The following is a 21,840-nucleotide window of genomic DNA, read 5'->3' as shown; positions in this document are numbered from 1 at the left end:
TTAAAATATAATTTATTTCTGTGATCAAAGCTGAATTTTCAGCATCATTACTCCAGTCTTCAGTGTCACATGATCTTCAGAAATCATTCTAATATGCTGATTTATTATTAGAATTATCAATGTTGTGCTGCACAATATTTTTTTGCAAACTGCGATATTTTTTCAGGATTCTTTGATGAATAAAAAGTTAAAAAGAACAGGATTTATTCAAAATATAAATCTTTGCTATCACTTCTTATCAATGTAACCCATCCTTGCTGAATAAAAGTTTAATTTATTTCAAAAAAAAAAAAAAAAAAATTTACTGACCCCAAACTTTTGAACGGTAGTGTAAATAGATTTCTATTTTAAATAAATGCACTTCTTTTTAACTTTTTATTCATCAAAGAATCCTGAAAAAAAGCATCACAGGTTCCAAAAAAATATTAATCACAACAGTTTCCAGCACTGATAATAAATCAGCATATTAGAATGATTTCTGAAGGATCGTGACACTGAAGACTGGAGTAATGATGCTGAAAATTCAGCTTTGATCACAGAAATAAATTACATTTTAATGTGTATTAAAATAGAATAACTTTATTTTACATCGTAATAATATTTCACAATATTACATTTTTTTCCTGATCAAATAAATGCCGTCTTGATGAGCAGAAGAAACTCCTGTAAAAACATTAAAAATCGTTCTGATCCCAAACTTTTGAACGGTAGTGTATATATATATATATATATGTATGTCTATTCTACTTCTATTCTGCCAATCCTCATGTGCTGCTCAACATCTTTTGTTATTTTTAAAACAGTGACAATAACTATTCTATTCTATTCTATTCTTCATTGTTTTTGTGTATTAATGTGTATTGTTATGATTAAATAAATAACTATGTAAATGGAAACTACATATTAAACACCACAACCACACAAGAAAGATATAGATAGGCATACAGAAAGAAAGAATACCTGTCTCCATACTAGTAACACCTGTTGAGACGACAGTAGCACTGTTAGAAGCAGTGTTCTGTATAGAGGCGGATGAAGCTCCTGTCACTGAAGAGCCTGATGTGGCCATCTGGTCAGTAGAAATGGAGGAGGACATGCTTACTGGAGCCGCAGATTGAGTTAGGCTTACAGGTTCTGACATTGTAGATGATGTCGCATCTGTTGTCAGAGTGTTTTCTGGAATAGCCGTTGTGGAAGATGTCCATACTTTAGAGAGCAGACTCATTTGCAATAAAAGAAAAAACAGGAAGCCTGTGGGAATGAGAGATAAAGGACAGCAAAAGTCTGTGACAACTAGGGCATTTACTGTATTTGCATGTGGTTAAATGTAACTTGGCCAGTTGAGAAATGCATGGAAAAACATGCACACAAGAAGCACGAGCAGAAAGAATTTCAAATAAAAATTTTAATTAATTTCTTTACATGCAGATGTTTTTTTTTTTTACGTGAAATTTACACACAAGTTCCCTCTGCTTCACACTGTTAAAGGTTGTAACCTGCAATTGTTACCATAAAGAGCTATTTCTACCCGTAAATATTGGTTTTGTTGGTATAAATTAATGTATATATATTGGTTTGGTGATGTTAAATACATTTTTGACTTGGAAAAAAAAAAAACAGTTTATTGAGATGCCACCAAATATTGATTTACACACCATTCCATGAAAAGGTACAATGACAAACCTGTTTTCGAAGACCTCCGAGTCTTGCTTATATCGATAGTGCAACATATTTCTCCCAACGCCATCTGAAAGCATGAAATAATGACGAAAAACAGCAAGAACATTGATGTTTATTAATGTTAATGGTGAGCTTGATTGCTGATTTGACATGTTTAAAGGGACCAACAACAACATAAAGCAAGGCATGTATCAGTATCAGAAATTAAATCCCTTTGCCTGTGAATTATTCTCTGATGGTGGTTTGCATCCATGACATTGGAGACAAATTTTCACCGAGAGCTATGCAAACCTGACCTGCCATAATTGGCATTGCAGAACATGCCTAACCTCTCGTGACCTCTGAGCATGATATTCTGCTTTGATCTGCAGTGGAGCATGTCATCGGAGACGATTTCTTCGAATAGATGTCAATTGTGTGGCTGAAACAGAGCCACATTGATTCGGTTTCCACCGCCGCATGTATTTGAATTTGAAACAGCCGGCATCTCAGTGTGGCTATCAACGTTACATCACAGAAATCGCAATCTTCATTTAAATTTCTCTGGCAGACACACCGGTTCATAGATACAAAAGTTCCCTTGCTACGAGGCCGCTTGCCCACACACAATTAACAACTTGTTTGTTCTCTGTGAATCCCACGGGCGTACGTGCAAAGCACGGCTTGTTACCCCTTTCCCCATGAGGCGGTGATCAACACTGTCAGGAAACTACCCTGGAAACCATGTCTTGTATGAGAACATTGGTTCACCCAAATTATGACTCTTTCTCTTTCTATTCCATAGTAATACAATCATGTTTTCAGATGATTTGGACCATCTGTTTGTATTTCTCGTCTTCTCTAGCTTGCTTATCAATCTAGTTGTCTAAAACACCTGGCAAAGCACGGCTTGTTACCCCTTTCCCCATGAGGCGGTGATCAACACTGTCAGGAAACTACCCTGGAAACCATGTCTTGTATGAGAACATTGGTTCACCCAAATTATGACTCTTTCTCTTTCTATTCCATAGTAATACAATCATGTTTTCAGATGACTTGGACCATCTGTTTGCATTTCTCGTCTTCTCTAGCTTGCTTATCAATCTAGTTGTCTAAAAGACCTGGCATTGTATATTACAAATATTACTGGCTCTTGAATTGTTCTTGTAAGTTGCTTTGGATAAAAGATGAGATGCACTGAAAAAAAAAAAAAGTGAAGCATTTACAATTGTCACTGAGAAATTGCTAGTAAATTTCACAAATAATTGCAAAGAAACTGCAAGTAACTAAATGTGAAAATTTTCAAAAAATAAACATCAGATATATAATATACTGTTGATGATGTCCTGTATTTACCAATGATTTGATCTACTAGGCATTACGTACTAACCTTTTTTATTTAACATAACATTTAATTTTTTTTTTATATAACTGATAAATAAAAGATGCATATATCTCATTCCCATTCTCGTGCACAAAGCAAGAAATCTCAAAAGACATTTATAACATATATATATATACACCTTGCTACGTGTACTGCGTTAGGCTAACCGAGACTTGTCATTTGCACTTATATATTGTTGCTCTTTTGTTAGTTTTGACTGCTTTTATTGTCCTCATTTGTAAGTCGCTTTGGATAAAAGCGTCTGCTAAATTGCTAGTAAATTTCACAAATAATTGCAAAGAAACTGCAAGTAACTAAATGTGAAAATTTTCAAAAAATAAACATCAGATATATAATATACTGTTGATGATGTCCTGTATTTACCAATGATTTGATCTACTAGGCATTACGTACTAACCTTTTTTATTTAACATAACATTAAATTTTTTTTTTTATAACTGAGAAATAAAAGATGCATAGATCTCATTCCCATTCTCGTGCACAAAGCAAGAAATCTCAAAAGACATTTATAACATATATATATACACCTTGCTACGTGTACTGCGTTAGGCTAACCGAGACTTGTCATTTGCACTTATATATTGTTGCTCTTTTGTTAGTTTTGACTTCTTTTATTGTCCTCATTTGTAAGTCGCTTTGGATAAAAGCGTCTGCTAAATGACTAAATGTAAATGTAAAAATGTAAATAACAGTATTTTTCCACTAAATACACACATGTAATATTTAGCATCTGTCATATGCAGCATCTCGGGTCTTTTCTAGACTCTCGGTATCACCTGTTTGAAAACATGGCAACCCTCTCCACGCAACAGCATCTCTTGCAAAAATCAATCTAGCTACACCTATAGCCCACAGCTGGACCCAAAAGTCTGTTTATACACTTACAACATCTTAATACGGCATATTGGGAAATGTTGTTTACCTTCGCCGATCAGTGGGGAAGCACAGATTGGACTGGAGTTGTAACAGATGTGGATGAAGTTAAGAGTGTCTATATGATCCTCTATCCCTTCCTCTCTCCCTCTCTCTGTTGCTATTTGCTCCTCCAGTGTGGTGACATCAGAGGGAAGGTTTCCTAATTAGTGGGAACTCTGATGGGATTGGTCTGCTGATTGTGTGCTTAAACTAGAATGATGGGGTGTGTCTTATTGAAATGATGCATTCAACTCTCTATTGATATTATGAGTTATGTTTATGAGAAGTTAAACTGCTTGACAAAAAATAAATAAATAAATAAAATAAAATAAAAAGTGTAAAACCAAAAATGTAAAATCACACTTAGATTGATTTATTAGCATTGTAATAATAATAATAATAATAATAATAAAAGATATGTAAATAAATAATATAAAATAAAACTAACATTTAATTAAAAAAAGTGTTGACATGAAAAACGACTCGCATGAGAACTCCTTTATTAAGCATCACAGGATGCAGGAAGTTGGTTGAAAGAACATCTATTGCTATAACAGTGCAAGCAGGATACAAAACCAGTTCAAATGAAATTGATTTGAATGAAATAGTCAAATCACAAAAAATGAAAATTAGCTGATACAGCTATAGTTCCCTGGAACTAAATATTACTTCTTTGACTACAGGCACCACAATCAAATATCATGAACTCAAGCATGGAAACAAAATTAGAACCATGGAAAGTATGAAATAAATTGATATTTTACAAAGTGACATCGCCAACTACTGGCCTGTTTGTAGTCGCTTTTGCGTATCCGTGTGAACTGGGACCATTTTGACAATATTGTAGTCTGTACGTGAAACTTTTCAAGAATGCAAAGGAAAACTTTTAGTACAATCATTGTCATGAATAGGGCCTTTCGCACCACGGGAACCTTTTCATAGTACCAGGACTAATTGTGGAACTACCCACTTTTTGGCGTTTTCGCACCGCCGGAACTGGGTGCGATTTTAGTACCGGACTGCCTTTTTCGAGAACCAAATTAGCTCCTACTCCGGAGCAGGGTCTAACCAGCACAACTGGTACTAATCGTGACGTAAGTAGACATTGATTGGCCAAACGCGTATGAAAACGCCCTCACCCGCCATGATTTAAAACGCCGTGTAAACATACTGTAAACATTGTGTCAACTTATTTCGCAGGTATGGAGAACAGCGATAGATGGACGGACGCTGAAGTGCAGGCACTTGTAGCAAATGTAGCACTGCCAGTTGTCGTTGGAGATTCTTAGTCCTCCTTTCCGTTCTTTCAATCGCTTTACGTATACGTCGACTTTCCATGTCCATTATTGTGAAACCCGCGAGACACAACAAAAACACAGCTCCGATCACAGCGTCTTCCATCCTCCTGTTGTTAATGTTGTTGTTCTTTGTTTCTGTTGTTGAACGCCACGCACAAATGACGTCGCTGTCGACCGGCTTACATCACTTCCTAGTACACACTGTCGGTGCGAATGCAACCCTTTAAATGGTACTGGGAAATAGTTCACGCAAAATAATCCCAGTACTTTAGTACTGTACATTTAGTTCTGGAACTAAAGCGGTGCGAAAGGCCCTTAAATGTACCTACAATATCCAAACTTTTCACAATACTACAAGAAACTCCATGGCAGATACTTCCAGCTTTAGCAATGCGACTCACAAATGGCCATTCACAGAAAATTTCAAAACAAAGAATTCTACTCTCGTGAATTCAGGTCCATCTCATCTGTTCTGTACATTTACAGTTGACAGCTCTTTGTTCAGAATGAACATAAACTCACTGCATGCTTGAAAAGGTCTGGAGATCCTATTTAGGGCAAGTTGAGAGAAGTAGAAACTGTGGCAAGTCACACTGCTGTAAGATGGACTTTGAAGGTGATTTCAGCCGGTGAAATCAAGACTTTCCCACAACAATTACCCCTTTGTAGTGGTGTGTATCACAAAAATGCAGAGCACCAGCTCTGACACACCGAAGGATTGTGGGTGCTCAGATGACAAACATGGATTTCTGGGACTTCCTAATACTATAATATCTTTCAGAGTTTATACACTCTTCTACACTTAATTTTTTTTAACCCATGCTACACTGTACTGTGTTTTAAGGGTATGGATGATTGGAAATAGAGAGGGTTAACTTTGCCAGTACTTATGCTGAAACTGAAATGCAGGTCTGGTCCAGTATCACTGATCAAATGTTTCTTTGAAAGCACAAGGGATGGTGAATGGAAAGAGAGTCAAGTTTTAGCACTAGATGTCCTGTATGATTCAAGGTCCATGAAAACAATATATTCAAGTTGCTAAAACAAATTTTACTGGTTGGCATAGTCTATATGCAAAGCTGGTGTTCGACTATTAAATTACAAAATCAAAACAAATAGAAACTGAAACTTTGTCAAGACAAATCTGAATGTTAGCTGCACAGTTCAAAACAGTTTGAAGATTATTTTGAAGTCTGATGGTTATTAGGCTTTTGATTATTTGATTATGCTGTACATATGAATCGATGATGAACTGACTTTAACTGGGAAATTGAGTGTTTCCTATTGTCCTCTTGCATTATCGGCACTCTATTTTCCGGTTTAATACTGTAAAGCTGCTTTGACACAATCTGTATTGTAAAAAGCACTATATAAATAAAGGTGACTTGACCTGACATCTTTAAAAAGATTCAGGCAATGGGAAGTAGAAAAGTTTTCATGAAATTAAATGAAAAGGATTCTGTTCCCATTTCTATTACATTCTGCACAAAAATGAAAATAAATTTTTGTTGATTGAAGCGTTGATTCTAATCCTTGCTCTTGGCCAAACATTAAAACACATGCAGACTTGTCTGTCCCTTGATAAGGATTGGCATGGTATCAAAAGATACCTATAGATTCAGTAGCTTTTGCACCTGCCGTTGCCAGACAGATGGTTGTGGTATTACGAAACGTCATTAAAAAGCTGCAAAGATGTTGGATTGAAGATGATCTAAAGCTCCAACTCTGATCTGAGTGGAGACATCAGGGACCTCAAACCACAAGGACCTTGTCCATTTTCTCCTTGGGAGCTCACATCAGGGACAGAATAAATGGACAAAACAATGGCAACACTTTATATATATATCAGTGGTGTCCAATCCTGCACCTGAGGGCCAACATTCTGCAGAGTTTAGCTCCAACCTGCTCAAACACACCTGCCTGAAAGGTTCTAGTAGAAGTCCTGAAGACCTTGAATGCCTGATTCAGGTGTATTTAATTGCTTGGAACTCATAATTGTTATTTCTGACTCTACTTAAAGGACACATTAGCTCCAACCATAATCAAACATACCTTAAGCTAATCAAGGTCTTCAGGATTACTAGAAAGTTACTGGCAGGTGAGTTTGATCAAGGTTGGAGCTAAACTCTTCAGGAAAGTGGACATCGAGGGCCAGAGTTGAGAACCCCTAAACTTGCTACTACAACAGGGGCTTTCGCACCAGAGGAACCTTTTCATAGTTCCTAGAACTATTGGCGGAAGTTCCCAGTTTTTGGCGTGTTCGCACCGCAGGAACTAGGAATGTATTTAGTTCTATGAACTCCATTTGGGGGAACTAAATTAGCTCCTACTTCAGAGTTAAAAACAGTGATAACGGCATTTACCTGTTGTCTGCAGAGTTGTGTTCTTTTCTCAGCCTCGATGATAACACTGCAAGTTGTCATAGGAGATTTAGACAGATTTTAATGCTTGTAGTGGGGGAACCACTGTTTTAGATGATACACAAGTTGTGTTGTTAGGAGGAGCATGTCAATGTGACCATGGCAGGGACACTTATCTATAATATAGACCAGGGGCTCTATAGAACTCTTCCTGCAGACTTCCTGCTTCATCACACCTGTAAATTATTTTGAAATAACCCTGAAGTCCTTGATTAAATGGTTCAGGTGTGTTTATGGGGTTGGAGCTGAACTCTGCAGTACAGCAGATCTATTTTTTTAGGCTACAACTGTTATGTTTTCGACTTGAATGCACAACATGCAGGGCCGTAGCTGAGGTATTCGGGGTGCAGGTTCAGCAGGTTGTACCTGTGGGTCCTATTTGAAATAGTGTAAACAGGCTAGCACAAATAAATAAAATGAACAAAGATACAAATTAAATAATGCTTTTTTCAAGTTTGGTGGCGTTCAAGTACAGAAATTTAATCAACAAATGTAAAACAGCATTGCATAGTGTTCACTGTATAAATTAAATATAGATTAATCCTTGTTACAGCTATAAAATTCAAGTTATTCAAGAGTAGTGAATGATTCTTGGACAGCAGCTAGTAAATTAGGCACAGTCACTTTAAGACAGAATGCATGGATCCAATATAATGAAACACATATCTTTATCTTTATCAACTGTTTATGTTTACTTATGACATAACCAACAGTTTTCGAGGATACTCACCAAGATGGGGATTTTGACCATTTTTTAAATGTATTTGTTCGTTCATGCGCAATAAGACACAAAAGAGATTCTGTGGTCGCAGACTGTGAGACGTGGCTATCTGTATGCACACAGAGCACAGTATGCTAGTACTGAATTAAGTACTTTCACGTCTTCTTGCACTTGAATGCTTTAAAATGTTTTCACACTGGCCCTGGGCAGCCCGTTAAAATTGCCAGGGGCCCCCCAACAGCCGTGGACCCCTATAATTGTCACCACTTTCTCCCCACCAGCTACGGCCCTGATGACATGTTGTAATAATGCAGACTCGGAGGTGCAAGTTTTCCAGGTGCACTCGAAGGCTGTATAAGCTCTCCAGGAAAGTTGATTTCGATGGCCAGCCCTGCATAAAGGGGTATCTGCATTCTTATCACTCCTTTACCTGGTTTCAAAATAAGTAGGGCTACCCTTGACTAAAGATTTGTCTGGTCGACTAGTAGTCATTCATTTTAAGTATTAGTTGACTAATCGCACGTTTATTAATAAACCATTTAAATAATAATTATGTGCCTTTAATTGCCTTCATAGCCTAATAAGCGGTCAAGCGCATTCATAAAGCTTGCCATAGCACACCAGCAGAAGTAATGATTATGAATGTGTCAGGGAAAAACAGTAAGGAGGCTGCATTAACATTTTAATAATTTATTGATAAACTAGTGCTTATTTGTTTTCGGTTTAAAGGGGTCATATGATGTTGCTAAAAAGAACATTATTTTGTGTATTTGGTGTAATGAAATGTGTTTATGCGGTTTAAGGTTCAAAAAACACATTATTTTCCACAAGTTTATGTATTTCCTCAGCGACCAGCACGGATCAGCTCTAGGCATGACGAAACGGATATCGTCCTCTTTTGGAAGGCCAAAAAAACTAGTTTCGCTTTCACAACGAAACACATGGCAACAACAATACTACAGCGAGAATCAAAGTTACGCCTTCCTTCTTTGCGTAAACATTTGGGCGGCGTTATGGAAATCTTCTCACATTGTGACGTAGACATGTGGGGGCGTGTTAGAATGAGCCGTTTTAGGTAGGCGTGGTTGACTCTTAACTTTTATAAAGAGTATCTCTTTGGATTTGAGACTTTAGTCTTTGCAACTTTACAGATCTTCTTTATGCACCAAGAGCTTGTAACATTCCAAAGAGAAAGGAAAAATTGAAATCGCATCATATGACCCCTTTAAGAGATGAAGTCGCCGTCACTGTTACGCATGTTACGGATTACATAATCTGAGAATATTTGTTTTCCATTTGAATTGGTTTATTTGAAAGTAGACATTTCACTATAGATATATTTTTTTTATGTCTGTAAGACAAATATACACAGAGTTTCGAAGTTTCGTGCTCAAGTTCACAGTCTGTGAAGGCTGAAAGCTCATCCTGTATGCTTTCATTATTTTACAAAAGCGCTATGTTTTGTTGTTATTGTGAGTGCACACAAATAAACATAGAGTCTTTACAGATTTGAAAGATGTATTACCCTTATCTGTATGAGCAAAAATGAGGAAGTATTTTAAGAGCACGTGAGCGCACCGACGCCTCCATCTGTCCAGCAGTGAGTGGAGCACATTTCTGTTCAGCTTCCACACTCCGCACAGACACTTGAACTGAGCACATATTTCTAGATTAACATCAGAATGAGCGGCCATGTAAAGTTGCTGCTACAAACATATTTCAGATGATAAGTCATATTTGAGGTCGATGAATGATAGGCGAGCGTTTGGATGTCCTGCCCGATGTACTACCACATAGACCAGCTGTTAACGATCTGCATGACTTCGCCAATGTGGATTTTTATTTATTCATTATTCTTTCTGCGACTAAGCGACGAATAAAATTTTGGCCGACCAAGCCTCTTCTGGTCGACTAACGGTTAGTCGACTATTAGGGGGCAGCCCTAAAAATAAGTGATGGATAACACTGTTCAGGGGTTCTTGTCAGTAAACACCATGCATTTGTGTTCAATCTATAAATCATGGTCAATGGTCCATGGTCTCCATGGTGCTATAAATGGACTTGTTGGTCTTGGGCAGGGGTGTCCAATCCTACTCCTGGAGGGATTTCTTCCAGCAGAGTTTAGCTTTAAGTTTTAACCCTAACTAAAAATACCTTAACCAGCTAAACAAGGTCTTCAGGAAAGAGGCACGTTGGCCCTGTCCCAAATGGCCTTTGACTGTTGGGAAGAAGTCTGCTGAAGTGCACATCAAGGGAGCATAGCGGCCACAAAGGGCACACTCACAAGCACCTTTCTGAAAGCTAAAACGACAAATGGGACACCCTATGGTCTCATGGTCCTCAAACCCCAAGACACTATTGGGACTTAAGCACATAACCCACCAAGACTGTCTTTGACAACCAACCAAAAAGCTTGACATCATCTCCATATTACCCAGGGGTGTCCAGTCCTGCTCCTGGAGAGACGATGTCCTACAGGGTTTAGCCCCAACCTGCCCCAACACACAACCCAAGTTTATAGTTATCCTGAAGACCTTGACTAGCTTACTCAGGTGTGATATTTAGGATTTGAGCTAAAGCAGGGGTGTCCAATCCTGCTCCTGGAGGGCCAGAGTTTAGCTTCAGTCAGCTCCAACACATTTGCCTGGAAGTTTCTAGTGAGTCTGAAGACCTTAATTACTTTGGTTCAGGTGTGTTTAATTAGGGTTGGGGTTAAACTCTGCAGGACAGTGGCCCTCCAGGAACAGGTTTGGACACCCCTGAGTTAAAGGATAGCTTTTTGTAAAAGAAGACACAACATAGCTGTGTCTCACAAGCAAGGCTTTTGAACTCCACCAATCACGATGACAAGGAGACATTCAGGAGATATTAACCAAAATACAGAACCACACCTGAGCCAACATATATTGGCTTTGCAGCCTGATAAAGACTAGTTGTCTGATCTGCGGTTTGGATGAGATGCCTGTTCCCAGCTGAAAGTGGAACTGAAATAGAGGAAGATGATAGGAGGCATGTTGCCATCACATTCCCTGCAAAAACTTCCCTCAGCTCACCCAGCTCAGAACCTTGAGGTTAATCTTTGGGCAGCTTCCTTTCCTTGGCACAAAATAACAAACAAATCATTCAGTCAGAGGGGCACCAACTGCTTCAGGTGTAACAGATGGTGTTGTGGAGCTGCTTGAAGGTGCTGCACTGGGACCTGGCAACACAACTGTTGTTTTCTTGACGCAGGCTTTCATTATTTGCATTCAGTTAGGCTACAAGATCCATCAGTTCATGCAATTCCTCTTCCATTGAGCACAATGATGCTTAACCACAGAAGGGGAAGCAGATGTGTAGAGGAGACCATAGACGAGACCCAATACAAATGAATTGTCTCCAGGGTCGTATACTACTGTTTCACTTCTATTGTAAACAAAACACCATTTTTCTTCAGATCTAACAAAGTACTTTACTGGAGCAATGACATCTGTCATTATACTTGTTTTAGTGATCGTTTTTATGCTTAAAAGTGTTTCCTTTTTAGTTAAAAGTAAATTCCTTATAGACAGTTGCAATGAGTTTTATGTCCACGCAAATGTATCACTGTATCCTGTGTATATCATGCATCTATAAAACCATGTAAATTATTTGGCTAAAGACTGGCCATTAATTATTCATTTTTTTCTCCAAATGATAGCTCTGGGTGCAGTATGCCAGATGCTTCCGGGTAAACAGTGCAAGTTGCTCAACAAATAAGAGTCTTATTTATATTACTTAGAGTCTGAGTTTTGCATTCAAAAGCAGGACATTTTTCTTGTTGACAAAGTGTGAAGCGAAGGTCAAATTTCTTAGGGAGAAACCTAATTACACTAAAATATTCTTAATATTAAACCAGATTAAACAGGATTATACATGTGCTTTATTATGCATTATTAAATGTGTTTTTCTTGTTGGTTTTTAGTTAAATTCATTACAGTTTTTTAAGGCATTGCAGATTTTTTCCCTTATAAGTTGACATGCATATTTTTTAATATATAGTGCCAGTCACAGGATAAAACAGATGTTATCCCTCTTAAAAATTATAATAAGCATTTAAAAGATCTCTTTATCAGAACTCTATTATACTGACTTGCTTGAAGAATGTAGTGATTACTTTACTGTGATTAATTGATTGCAGGCATCATGGCATCAAATGAAGTGTATTAATTTGTGCCTCTTTTCTCCTTGACTAGAGGAAAACATTATTCAGTTCAACTCAATTAATATTTTTGTACATATACATATTAAGCAGCACAGAAAATATGGCACAATTTATGCATTTCTCTATGTCATTTAGATTTCAAACTGATAATGTGGGACCCAATTGTCCAAAAATTGATAAAGAATATTAAACATCAACATTTAAAAAGTCATTCTGGATTCCTCCCAAATAAATATTATTTTGTCATGCACTTTATTAAATATTAAAGATCAAAAGAAGAAACAATTGTTCCAAGAGGAGGGAACCCTCCATTCGTAGTAAGCAGGAAGAAATAGTACACTTCTGTCATCTGCTAAATTTTGCTCTCAAATATGTGGCTTTGCATTTCCATTAGCAACCAGGAGTCATGTTTGCATTGCATGTCTCATTTTCATAATTACTGCACTTCAGTTTGGGACAAATGCATGCTGTTGAACTGGAGTAAACTATAATCAAATGATATGGTCATGTCGAAGACACAGGCAAATAATTTTCCATCTAACTTTATTCATTACATTGCTCATTAAATAAATATATCAACAACGAATGCAAATGTATAATAACTTTATACATTTATTTATATTTTCATTTAACATAAAGCGCCTTACTGTATGTACATTGCATTCAATATTAATTGCACTGTAAAAAACGTTTTTAAAGTTGTAAATAAAGAAAAGATTATTGGAGGGGGTTTTACAAGAAAATACAATTTCAGTCTTTCTACTTGTCATGTAATGTTTATTTCAATGTTACTTGCCCATTATTTGTAATTAATAGTGAAATGTACTAGGTATTTCTAAGTGAAAACTGTTTGTACACCATTTTTTTTCAGTGCCATGTTTGAGCTACAGAAATAGATTTCCTAATTATATAACAATAAACATATTATTAACTTAATGGCATAAGAATACAATACATGCTAAAAAGTAACAAAAAAGTACAATTTTTTTTTTTTTTTTGTGTCTTTCAGTTATCAAGACTAAATCAGTTAAAGATGACATTAGTTAAAAATAGATTCTTAAGCTACCAATATTTCTTTTATTCCAAATTTTATATTTTTAACATTGTAGTGCCATAAAACTGAATAAATACTCTTGAAGTATGCAAATACTGTAGTACATAAATATGGTAGGGCGTTACCATATCAAATAATGTGAAACTTACAGTATCTGATACCATGGTACAGCCACTACTGACATATTTTACTGGCAGACAGGGAAACAGCTTTGAATGAAATGAATGAAAATGTCCTGTCATTTATAACAATGCAGGTAATTCATAACTGAAGTGAATGAGGGGATGTGACCCGATATGATCTCTCATTAAGATGCTTGCATCTGAATTCAGAAGGCTGTATGGCCTGTTGTGTCCCAGTGGACAGGTGCTCGGAAAGCGTGCTAATGAAACCCCTGAGAGTCCAGACGCTGCTCAACAGCTAACAGCACTTTAATATCAGATACGTTATGAATGCACAGCGATTTACAGGCCAGATTTTGAAGAATTCAAACTAATTTACTTTGTGGAACTGAAAAGGTGAAATATTGAAGGACAACCTAAAGAAGATTATTTGGGTTGATTCAGTCATGTTATATAGCTTAATATTTCTGACTTGACTAAAACCAGTTAATTTAGATGTGACTATTTTTAGGTTAAAGGGTTAGTTCACCCAAAAATGAAAATTAGCCCATAAATGACTCACCCTCAAGTCATCCTAGGTGTATATGACTTTCTTCTTTCAGACGAATCCAGTTGGAGTTATATTAAAAATTGTCTTTGATCTTTCAAGCTCTATCGTTGTACTCAGCGGGTGTTGCATTGCTTCAGTCCAAAAGAAGTTAAATAAAAAGTGCCCATCCATAAAAAAAGTGTCTCACACAGCTCCGGGGGGTGAAAAAGGCCACCTGTAGCGAATCGATGCATTTTTGTAAGAAAAATATCCATATTCAAAACGTAATAATCACTTTAATCTAGCTTGCGCTCACTGTTGTACACAGAAGCAGGTCCGGGAGCATGATGTTTGAGGTCAGCGTTACGCATGCGCCGGTGAGTCTCGTGAAAACCAACGTTTGTTAACAGGCGCAAAGGAAGCAAAGTTTCCTTACTTTAGCAAAGGAAAACCAGTCTCCTCTCGGCTTATATCAAAATCCTCCGACATTCTTCTTTACAAATCCTCGTTTTGTACTTCTAATTAGGTGACCGTTGTTTTGTTTTGATCTCTCCGCTGCGTTTCCGCATGCATCACTTCTGAGCGGCGCATGCGCAATGCTGACCTCATACGTCAACCGCCCGGAACTGCTTCCGTTTACAACAGTGAGCGCAAGCTACATTAAAGTGATTATTACGTTTTGAATATGGATATTTTTCTGTGTCGCATCGATTCGCTACAGAAGGCCTTTGTTCACCCCCCGGAGCCGTGTGAGACACTCTTTTTTTATGGATGGATTTGCTTTTTATTTAACTTCTTTTGGACTGATGCATGCAACACCCGCTGAGTGGCATTAAACAGCTTGAAAGATCAAAGACAATTTTTAATATTTTTTAATAACTCTGACTGGATTCGTCTGAAAGAAGAAAGTCATATACACCTAGGATGACTTGAGGGTGAGTAATTTATGGGCTAATTTTCATTTTTGGCTGAACTAACCCTTTAAGTGCACATGTCTGACAGACTAAAAATATGCAGTTCTTTACTGATAATCTTGGAGCTTGACAGACACATTCATTTTCATTTTATGGAAAAGAGTGGCCAGGATATTCTTCAAAAATGCATATTTTGTGCTCCACAAATGTAGGAAAATCATGTGGGTTTGAAACGCCATAAAATTAGGAACATGGTGACAGAATTTTCATTTTAGGGTGAACTGTGCCTTTAAGACAGATAAACACTCTCCAGTGTTTCTGTTAAAGAGGCTGTGTTTTTATGGTAACATTAAACTGCTGTTTACACCAGGCCACAATTTTCCACCCATCCCACTTCTGACAATCCAAAAATATACAGCCGACTATTTACACAGAACAATCAGTCGCTGAAAAAGTCAATGAAACATAACTGAGTGGGATCATCAGGCCATCCTATATTACATGTCCAGTCCTTTTATGTGAAAATATGAGCATGCTGTACTGAATTATCATGTATTTATTATTTGTCTTATTATATTTAATATAATTTTAAACTAAAAATGAATTTAGGTTCTTTCTTTCCTTAAAATTATTTTCCATCCTTTTAGACTTCTGTAATATTTGATTAAACTCTCAAATGCATTGTGCAATTTTTTGTCTTTACTTTTTTATAGTCACGACTATGAATTACATTAGGAATCACATACTGTAACGGACATATTTTCAATTCAAAATGTGAACATCACTAGCAGGCGAGTAGTTTGCATCCTTGGAAATGACTGTCAGTCGGTAAAACGTTTGGCAGCTTTCATCTCACCTGGCGCTTTTCCAATAGGCTTTTGCTGGAATAATCTTCTCTGACTGACCGTGTCAAAAGATTTGGTAAGTGACATTAAGAAGTGACATAATTTTGGTGGGAAAACAATAGCACAGACATACAGGCTGTATTATAGAAATAGTTCACCCAAAAATGAACATTTTCTGAAAATATACAAACCCTCAGGCCACTCAAGATGTATAAGTTTTTTTTTTTTCTTAATCAGGTTTGGAGAACTGTAGCATTCTATCACTTGCTCAGCAATGGATCCTCTGCAGTGAATGGGTGCCGTCAGAATGAGAGTCCAAACAGCTGATAAAAACATCACAATAATCCACAAGTATTCCACACCACTCCAGTCCATCATTTAATGGCTTGTGAAGCCGTTTTGTAAAAATCGACGCGTTTCAAAAAGGCGGAGCATAGAGGAGAAACAATAATGTACAGTATGTGGAAAATAATGTGTTTTTTTTTTACTTTAAACCGCATAAACACATTTCATTACACCAAATACACAAAATAATGTTCTTTTTAGCAGCATCATATGACCCCTTTAAGACGTTTTTAACTTCAAACCCTTTTTTGAAGAGTTGTTTACAAGCCAAAATATTTCAAAACAAGAATGTGGGTGGATTTTGATGTGAGAGGACAACAAGGGATGGACTTTTTCATAGAAGTAAGTGTTATTATGGATTATTATGGACCAGAGGTAAAGGTTTTTGAATTATTGCCATATTCTGATGGCACCCATTCACTGCAGAGGATCCATTGGTGAGCAAGTGATGTAATGCTACATTTCTCCAAATCTGTTCCCATGAAGAAACAAAGCCATCTAGGCCTACATCTTGGATGGCCTAGTAAATTTTTCTCATTTTCCTGTATGAGTGGAGTTGGTGAATTTAGTTTTTTTCCCTCTAAAAACAAACAAACAAAACAACAACAACAGCAAAAGTAATTTGGAAAATACCAAAATATGGTATTTCTAAATAGTTATAATCAGTAAAGTTTAATTGTCTGAACTTGATCAGTGTGTATTTGTAAAAGTATGCAATATGCTGATATTTAAATATTTTCTTAAATTACAACATATTATTATTATTATTATTACCAAAAAGGTCCTGCTTAACACAAACAACTTGTCTTTGAGAACACCAAATATTTAATCCATACATCCATTATCATTCCATAATTCCCATGTATTTGTTTATTAACGGAAACTGTGGTGCAGACAGCATTTAAAAAAAAAAGAAAAAAAAAAGAAGAAGTACATTGGACATCTTGTGAATATCTGAGCTCATTACTATTTTTAGTTTAAAATCAGGAAATGGATACTTCTGCCATCTAGTGGCAGGACTGAAGCACCTGCCCCAAAAACAAGTCAACCAGACTCAAAAAATGTCTGTATGTCACATTAAAGTGGTTGTCAACCTTTAGTAGAACATGTTCATAGCTAATGTGATTGAGGAGAACCTCATAGGTCCATTGAAATCTAAATAATTTATGTGGCTATGAGAATATAGACAAATATATTTAGTCTATTCTGGATTTTATCTTATAATTGTGAAAAATAGTTAACGGATTATTTTATTTAATGAATTCTATTTCATCTTTGAATAGTCATCTATTATCAATATGATTGTGTAGTTTGTTGCAAAGGACATTTTAGAACACTGGATACTTGAGGGCTTATGGTGGCAATTCTTTTTCTAAAATACAAACATCTTGCTAGATTGGGCTTGTTTTAGAGGAATCTGAGTGTGTTTAGTCCCTGATCACTACTTGGGAAAAATAGGATCAGGTACCAGAATTAGTATGTGATGGGACGCAAGAGGAGCATGTGACCCAGTCACTAATGAGATTAAACAGGATTATGTCTCTGGACTCTCGATGCATCTGCAGCAGGCTTGGTAGCAACAGGTTGGTCTGTGAACATGCCATCGGATAACCAAATGAAGCGAAACAAACCAACAGGTTAATTCCTAGCCACTGAAGTTCAACAGGGATCTGTATTCGGCTATTGAAGCATTCAACCAGGCATTGTGTCAAGGTATTTACCTGTTTCAATGTTTTTAAGAAAAGATTCCTCTTTCTCTCAAAGCCACAGCGGTTGGCACTGTGGTGGTGAGTCTTAAATCCAAACCAATCAGAATTTAAAGATTTAATATACAGAACTGCATGGCCTGTTGTATTTCACCTATATATTGCAGGCAATAGAGCACCATGTGAAATCTTCATAAAATGGCTACTTATGTACTGTGGTCAGCAGTTGTCTGGACTCTCAAGGGCCTGTTGTGCACATGGAGGTTTTTCTGGGTAATTATGTCCTCTTCATGTTAATACATTCTATCAATATATTCTAGTTTTACTGTATCGCTACACAAATCACTGATAAATCAAATCAAATGTTCTTTATTTATACTATAGGTCAGCCATTATTGTGCTCTAAAATCTGCACCATTAACACAGCATGCAGCTGACACTGACCATAAATTACCCTCCAAACTGTCCCCAGGTAAATCCTAACATCACAGAAAAAAAGTAATCGATCAATTATTATGCAAAGGAAGCAACATTTGCTGATTGTCTTTCAATTGCAATGTAAATGTAATGTTCGTACCTGTCCAATAGATGGCAGGCTAGTTTTGTGAAATAAGAAATAGTCTGTCAATATCACATTGCAACTTGCTTAAATCTACAAAATAAGAAGCCTTTTAAACTAGAGCAAAACAGTTTATATCTGAGTTTTTATCGATTTAAAGGGAACATGTACCCAAAAATTGACAATCTGTCATTGATTAGACACCCTCATGTCATGCAAAACTTTTTGTCAATACAGTGAAAGTAAATAGGGTTCCAAAGACCACTGGACTCCACTGAAAACATTCAGACATTTTTCATATCAACATTAGAAAAAAAAGGGTTTCGAATGACACATAAGTGAGTAAATAGCGACAGATTTTTCATTTTTGGGTGAGCTGTCTTATTAAGTGTACTCCATTATCCATATCAAAACAGAATCAGCATTTGCCAAAGTATTAATACTAAAGGTTTTTATAAATCTGTAGCTGTCCAGGATGTCAAGCATCTGGCAAGGACAGATGTAAATGCAGACTCAGAGAAGAAGGTCAAACCAGAAAACTGTGTTCAGCCTGAACGCACAAGTGGCCTGTTCAAGAGACTGCTAAAGGCTGAGGGGGAGATTCAAGAACTGAAGATAGAGATTGCAAATCAGAGACCATCATGGGAGATGTGGTTTGTGGAGCTGCAAAAGAGACAACATAATCTAAGAGACCAGGTATGCGGGTCTAATAATATTTCAAAAATGAAACCCATTAATTCATTATAATGAACCTGTTACACTATTGCTTCTTCTGGACACTTGTTTAATTTCTGAATGAATCAGCATTTTTGAACAATTGGTTGAGTGAATGATTCAGTGATTTTATCATAAAAACAGTCACTTGTTTCATTTCTGAATTAATTAGCGTTTTTGAACAAATCAGTTGAGTGAATGATTCAGTGACTCTATCATAAAGGCCGTCACTTCTTTCATTTCTGAATAAATAAGCATTTTTGAACAAATCAGTTGAATGAATCATTCAGTGACTCTATCATAAAGGCCGTCACTTCTTTCATTTCTGAATAAATTAGCGTATTTGAACAAATCAGTTGAGTGAATGATTCAGTGACTCTATCATAAAGGTCGTCACTTCTTTCATTTCTGAGTACATTAGCGTTTTTGAACAAATCAGTTGAGTGAATGATTCAGTGACTCTATCATAAAGGCCGTCACTTCTTTAATTTCTGAATAGATTAGCGTTTTTGATCAAATTGGTTGAACAAATGATTCATGACTAACTCATAAATACAGTCACTTTTTTACAGTGCGGGAACGGATATGATTTGAGTGGAACCTTTCTAACTTGTATTTTAATTGCGTGATCTTTTCAGCTGACCTCTGAGATTCTGGTAAGGACTGGAACACTGTACAGAGACATTGATTTAGAAGAAGCAAATGAAGTCTTTCTAGAGTCTGGCTTGGAGAATGGACTTAATCCTGAGGAGAAGGAGCATGAATGTTCTAGTAAGAGCTTCCTTTAGTGGACTGGCTGCCTTGTCTGAGCATAATTTAAATTAAATATATTTGAAAAAATGAGATCATCTCGTCCAACTTTCCACAGGTGGTCTCAGACACCAGCAAAAAGGACCTGATGTGGAACTGCTTAGAGATGGTGGCAGTCAAACCTTTTGCCCATCAGACTCCAGAGCCAATTCTGTCACATCTAACATCAGGTATATCGTTGATAGTGTTTTAAGCTGGACATGTTCATGCATGCCCTGCTCCTGTCATTGGAAAGTGCTGTCACAATAAAGTTTTCCAGAGAACTGTGTTACAAACAGAAAAATCTGACTGTGGAATGCAGTGCACTGACCAATCAGAAGCACATATTCCAGAGAGTTGTTTAAAAATGAATAAATCATATAATAATTTCTATTTGCATATGAATATAGTAAAGTGTTAAATTTTGTGTTAAATTTAAATTCCAATCTTAAACTTAATGTCCAATCTAACACCATACTTGTGCTTGCATTACCTCTTTCTTCAGTGTAAGGTCTTGGAGGAGTGGAGGGGGACCTCATCGAGTGTTTGTGCCTCACTCCCCCATGGATTTGAAGATTGGGCACAGGGTCCGAATCATGTTACCCTCTGGACGGATCAGCGCCGGTACCTTACGCTACCTGGGCAACATACAAAACTCTCCCGAATACCATCTTGGCGTAGAACTGGAGTTGGCTGATAATGGACAGCATGATGGCACCTATGAAGGACAGCGCTACTTTTACTGGTATGATCATTTTTCTTGCCTTCAGCAATTCAGATGATGGGAAAATTTGTGTATACCTTCATGAAAAGACCAGATAAGAATCTCCACAGTAAATCACTGATCTTTTCAGCAATGTAGGTATTGGATCTTTAAATATTTCAAGGTTATTTATAGATTATTATTTAAATATTTAATATTTTTACCAAATTTAGCATATCGAACCTTCCTGGAAATATATTTGCCTTTTAAGACAGTGGTTCTGGACCGCTGGACCCTCTATTCATTATCCAGATCCCTTACCGTCCTCATGAAATTGTCTCCCCATATTAAAGTGTTAGTTCACCCAAAAATCGTTCCAAACCCGTAAGACCTTCGTTCATCATCGTAACACAAATTAAGATATTTTTGATGCATTCTGACAGCTCTCTGACCCTCCCATAGACAGCAAGGATATTACCACGATCAACGCACAGAAACGTAGCAAGGACATCGGTAAAATAGTCCATGTGACATCAGGGGTTCAACCGTAATTTTACGAAGCTATGAGAATACTTTTTGTGCGCAAAGAAAACAATAATAACATAATTTATTATTTATTAGAGTACCCCAGAACGTAATCAACGTAAGGAGCGTTGTTTACGTTCAGCATGCGCGCGCTGTCTACTGAACGTAAACAACGCTGATTACGTTCAGCGAAAGCGTGCACATGCTGAACGTAAACAACGCTCATTACGTTGATTACGTTCTGGGGTACTCTCCAAAATGGCAGAAGACAGTAACTCGGGGAGAATAACTGCAGAATTATGTTATTATTGCTTTCTTTGCGCACAAAAATTATTCTCGTAGCTCTCAGATTTCATCAAAAATATCTTAATTTGTGTTCCGAAGATGAACAAATGTCTTACGGGTTTGGAACGACCTGAGGGTGAGTTATTAAT

The 21,840-nt window shown here is 36.9% G+C and overlaps 2 protein-coding genes across 2 annotated transcripts in view; one reads left to right on the top strand and one right to left on the bottom strand.

Moving 5' to 3' along the window:
* Nucleotides 1-4,083, bottom strand: part of LOC107756918 (uncharacterized serine-rich protein C215.13-like) — a 12,483-nt gene extending 8,400 nt beyond the window's left edge. Inside the window, exons 1-3 of the mRNA XM_016574247.1 lie at nucleotides 3,987-4,083; nucleotides 1,684-1,747; nucleotides 961-1,251 (exon numbers count right to left, since the gene is read on the bottom strand). Of these exons, the coding sequence (XP_016429733.1) occupies nucleotides 961-1,251; nucleotides 1,684-1,747 (355 nt within the window). The 5' untranslated portion in view covers nucleotides 3,987-4,083. The remainder of the gene's footprint in view (nucleotides 1-960; nucleotides 1,252-1,683; nucleotides 1,748-3,986) is intronic.
* A 13,862-nt stretch (nucleotides 4,084-17,945) lies between these two features.
* LOC107756920 (uncharacterized) overlaps nucleotides 17,946-21,840 on the top strand; it is a 9,191-nt gene continuing 5,296 nt past the window's right edge. The window contains exons 1-8 of the mRNA XM_016574249.1: nucleotides 17,946-18,116; nucleotides 18,167-18,197; nucleotides 18,284-18,389; nucleotides 18,501-18,588; nucleotides 19,142-19,371; nucleotides 20,028-20,160; nucleotides 20,258-20,369; nucleotides 20,684-20,923. Of these exons, the coding sequence (XP_016429735.1) occupies nucleotides 18,315-18,389; nucleotides 18,501-18,588; nucleotides 19,142-19,371; nucleotides 20,028-20,160; nucleotides 20,258-20,369; nucleotides 20,684-20,923 (878 nt within the window). The 5' untranslated portion in view covers nucleotides 17,946-18,116; nucleotides 18,167-18,197; nucleotides 18,284-18,314. The remainder of the gene's footprint in view (nucleotides 18,117-18,166; nucleotides 18,198-18,283; nucleotides 18,390-18,500; nucleotides 18,589-19,141; nucleotides 19,372-20,027; nucleotides 20,161-20,257; nucleotides 20,370-20,683; nucleotides 20,924-21,840) is intronic.

Source organism: Sinocyclocheilus rhinocerous, unplaced genomic scaffold, assembly GCF_001515625.1.
Source record: "Sinocyclocheilus rhinocerous isolate Xijiao unplaced genomic scaffold, SAMN03320098_v1.1 scaffold773, whole genome shotgun sequence".
Taxonomy (NCBI): Eukaryota; Metazoa; Chordata; class Actinopteri; order Cypriniformes; family Cyprinidae; genus Sinocyclocheilus; species Sinocyclocheilus rhinocerous.
Note: the sequence above shows the minus strand (reverse complement) of the source record. Positions and strands in the feature narration are given on the sequence as shown.